The following is a 3,960-nucleotide window of genomic DNA, read 5'->3' as shown; positions in this document are numbered from 1 at the left end:
AACCTCTAAATTGCAAGGTAACATCTTCTTTATTTCAGTATGGTTATGGTTCTCGGATGAAAATTACCGACATAATTATCACCATAATGGCATATAATGTAGTATATCTGAGAATGAGCCCGATGGTATATCGACGAAATGATAACCGTATGTTTGAAGGGGACATGGCTAAGACGTCAGTGTTACCTCCTTTTTTTTTTCTTGTAAAATACCACAGTACCTCGTGGATTGCAAGAAAGTTAGCAAGTTGCCGAAGCTCGTATTCACCATTGGCGGCAGACAGCATACACTCAAAGGTGCGGACTACATAGTCAAGGTAAGCTGAAAGCTTTTTCTATAGACTGGGCCACCATTATTTGAGCAGCATGGGCAAAAGAGGAAGGACGTGGAAATCAAAAAACTAAAACCAATGTGTCATGATGCTTGTACCACTATCTCAAAAGCAATTACAAAAATTATGTTATTTTCCCATTGTTTCGTATCTTTCGTCGCTAGTTTCCATGGCAAATAACCCAGCGGCGTGGCGAACTTCTTCATTGCGTCTGCAAGTGTCATTTCCTGTAATTCTGTCTCTGTTTGATGCTTTCTTTTCTGTGGTACTATTGCTCCTATTTTTGTTCACTGAAGCACAAAACCGCTCTCCGCTGAGCTGGTGACTGCGGTGCGCACCACGTCGACATCAAGAGGTGCCAAATGGTATAAAGTAAAAATGATAGACAGATAGAGCCGGTTTCAGAAAAGTTTTTTTTCGTACGTGTTTTTTGCCATTGACCAGATGACTTCGCTAATAGCCCGTTTTTGCGCAAGTGCTTTTTGTGAATACGTGCCCTGATTTCTTCGCTGCGTGCATGCACCATCGCTCCGCAAATTGCATCGTTACGACTCCCTTCTTTTCGCAACGCAGTTGCTAGCATTCGACAACCAAGTGCGATGCTACGCCGGCCTTGGAACTACTGACGACTATGGCACGAAGAAGCCCTTGTGGATCCTGGGTCAAGTTTTCATGCGGAAATTCTACACAGTCTTTGACCGAGATGCCGACAGAATCGGATTTGCCGAAGCGCGCTAGATCCTTCTGCACGCATCCATGTGCGTTCCTCTTCAAAGTCACGTTGCCGTGAGATGGTGAACGCAAAACTACGCAATAAATTGAAATGTATGGATGCGTGCTCTGGGGCATTACTGACTCTCAAATACCGGACATTTTAGGGAACACTACCCGTGAAGTTAAGCTACAGAGCAATCCTAATCATTTTTTGCTGATAGAGTGTTATGTGAAATCTTTTTGTCGGCCTCGCGTTACAGGAGGTTGATTACTAGAAAAGAACGTGAAGGCCATACTTTTTTATTTATTATTATTATTATTATTATTATTATTTCTTTTTTTTTGCTCACGCGGCAACTCCATTTGACTACATACGTCAGCTAGACGTCGGCGAGGGTTGACGTCACACTGGCGTGAACGGGAAGCCTTCGAATGCGAGAAATGCTTAAAATCTTCACTTCAGAGCGACGTCAGCGTTTTCAAAGTATTTTCTCCTATAGTCTGGCCTCAGTGGAGCAACAGAAGCTCCGGAACCTTGCTGTCTTTCGATCCATTAGGATACAAAGTAGTCCCATCTTTACCAGTAAAAGAATTACCTAGGTCCAAGTCGAAGCATTGCGATATGATGCGATAATTGTTCGTGAATTTTATTAGTAATCTTTTCCTAGTTAACCATTCAAGCTTTACTTCAAGGAACGTGTTGTACTTGATAAATTGGAGAGAATGGCTGATCGATGAATGTCCCCTTACAGCAAGTATAAGCCGTAACAATATTAACCTGTTTCGAGATATAGATATTCTGATGAGGATTGAATGCCTCGAAACCAGTGCTAGTATCTGGATTGTTACCATGCAAGTCAACGTGTTTTGAGTGAGTGAGTGAGTGAGTGAGTGAGTGAGTGAGTGAGTGAGTGAGTGAGTGAGTGAGTGAGTGAGTGAGTGAGTGAGTGAGTGAGTGAGTGAGTGAGTGAGTGAGTGAGTGAGTGAGTGAGTAGGAGAACTTTATTGCAGGTCCGGAGAGGACGCGAACTCGTCGCGCACCCGGCTAGCCTGACGTCGGGACCGACCCACTGGCCCGGTCGCGGGCGCGACGGAAAGTCATGATTTGCTTGTCTAGAGCGGGGCTACGCAGAAGCGAGTCTCACTCCTTTTTGCTGAAGTTGGGCTATCTCGACCCGCACTCCCGGAGCATGTGTGCTGGAGTGGAGGCCTGCCTGCAGGACGGGCAGACGTCGTCGCGATATACGTTCTACACTTCGTGTAGAATGGCCAGACATGGATATGTGCGGGTATGTAACAGTTTAAGGGAAACGGCTTGCGCCCTATTCAACTTGGGGTGAGGGGGTGAAAGACCCTTCAAGACATGAACAATTCCAAACTTAGTTGTGAGTAGCGGGAGCTTCCCTGTGGCCGTAGGAGGGAGGGCAGTCGGCGCTCCTTACAGAGGAAGCACGGTCGGTGAAGTCGCGCGCAGCCTCGTGAGCTGGCTCATTGAGGTTCAGGGGAGCACCCTCGACCGACCCTATGTGAACGGGAAACCAGTGAATCGAATTGTGTGTGAGAGCATGCGGACTCGAGAAGCTAAGAATATGAGCAGCTTGCTCGGCGATGCAACAGTTCTGAAAAGCCCTAACAGCGGTTTTGGAATCACTATAGATCTCGGACCCACCACCGTCTAGCCGGGGGATGGCTCGGCGACTTCGGGATCGAGGTGCTATTGGAAATCTTGCCGCTGGAGTCGATCACGACGACGGCAAAGGTCTTTCCATCGCTGTACTCAGCGGAGTCGACGAAGCTTGCTCTGATGTCTTGTTGCTTGATCTGTTTGAAGATCACTGCTGCTCTAGCCTTGCGTCTGGCCTCCTTGTGAACGGGATGGACGTTTCGAGGCACGGAGGCCACTTCAAACTTGTCTCGAACGCACCTAGGGATCGGGGTACTGATCATCGGGAATCCCACAGGTTGGTAACCCAGCTCTTCTAGGATGCCTTTACCTGCCGTTGTGGTGGTCAGGCGAGTGAGTAGCGCGCGTTCTTATAGGCTTCGGCAATCTCCTCGGCGGTGTTAAATACCTCCAGCTTGAGGAGGTCATCCGAATGGGTCCTGATGGCTAGCCCGAGAGCCCTCTTGACTACTTTGCGGATGAGAGCGCTGAGCTTGTCTCGCTCCGCTCTGAGCCAGTTGTTCGTAGAAATCGTGTACGTGAAGTGGCATAGTACGAAGGCGTTCATCAGCCTGAGGAGATCGTTTTCCTTCATGCCTCGGTGTCGGTTTGCGATTCTGCGAAGGAGGTGGAAAGCGTTGTCCGTCTTTGCAATGATCTTGCGGAGAGCAGTTTCGTTCCCGCCGTTGAATTCGACATACATGGCCACGACCCGAATGACGTCGACCCTAGGTATCATGCCCCCCCCCCCCCTCCGCCGTCACAAGTGCGAAGACTGATGCTGCTTTCGGAGACTGGCTTCCAATCTTTGAGTCTGTCTCCCTTATCTTTTCTGTAAAGCAGAAGCTCCGACTTGGCGGGAGAGCATCGAAGTTCGGTGGGGCGGAGATACTCCTCGATCACGTCGATCGCCTCCTGCATGCATTCTTCGACTCTGCCCTCGCAGCCGCCGGAGCACCATAAGGTGATGTCGTCGGCGTAGATGGTGTGCTTGACGTCCTAGACGCGTGCCAACCTCTGGGAAAGACCAATCATACAGTTGTTATACAGTGTGGGGGAGATGACGGTGCCCTGAGGAGTGCCCCGTCCTCCGATGGGCAGATCTTTGGAGTGGAATGACACTGCCGGTGTGGAGCCCGTTGTCGAAAGCCTTCTCGAGCTCCATACCAAGCAGAGCCTTGACGTCTCTGGAACGGCCGTCCACGATCTTATGCTTGATTAGTTTCATGGCATCCTGCGTAGAGCGTCCGGC

At 49.2% G+C, this 3,960-nt stretch overlaps 1 protein-coding gene across 1 annotated transcript in view; it reads left to right on the top strand.

Moving 5' to 3' along the window:
- LOC139050857 (cathepsin D-like) overlaps window positions 1-1,159 on the top strand; it is a 36,821-nt gene extending 35,662 nt beyond the window's left edge. The window contains exons 4-5 of the mRNA XM_070527655.1: window positions 218-316; window positions 905-1,159. Of these exons, the coding sequence (XP_070383756.1) occupies window positions 218-316; window positions 905-1,069 (264 nt within the window). The 3' untranslated portion in view covers window positions 1,070-1,159. The remainder of the gene's footprint in view (window positions 1-217; window positions 317-904) is intronic.
- The last annotated feature ends 2,801 nt before the right edge of the window (window positions 1,160-3,960 follow it).

This window comes from Dermacentor albipictus, chromosome 1, assembly GCF_038994185.2.
Source record: "Dermacentor albipictus isolate Rhodes 1998 colony chromosome 1, USDA_Dalb.pri_finalv2, whole genome shotgun sequence".
NCBI lineage: Eukaryota > Metazoa > Arthropoda > Arachnida > Ixodida > Ixodidae > Dermacentor > Dermacentor albipictus.
This window is presented reverse-complemented; position numbering and strand designations above follow the sequence as displayed.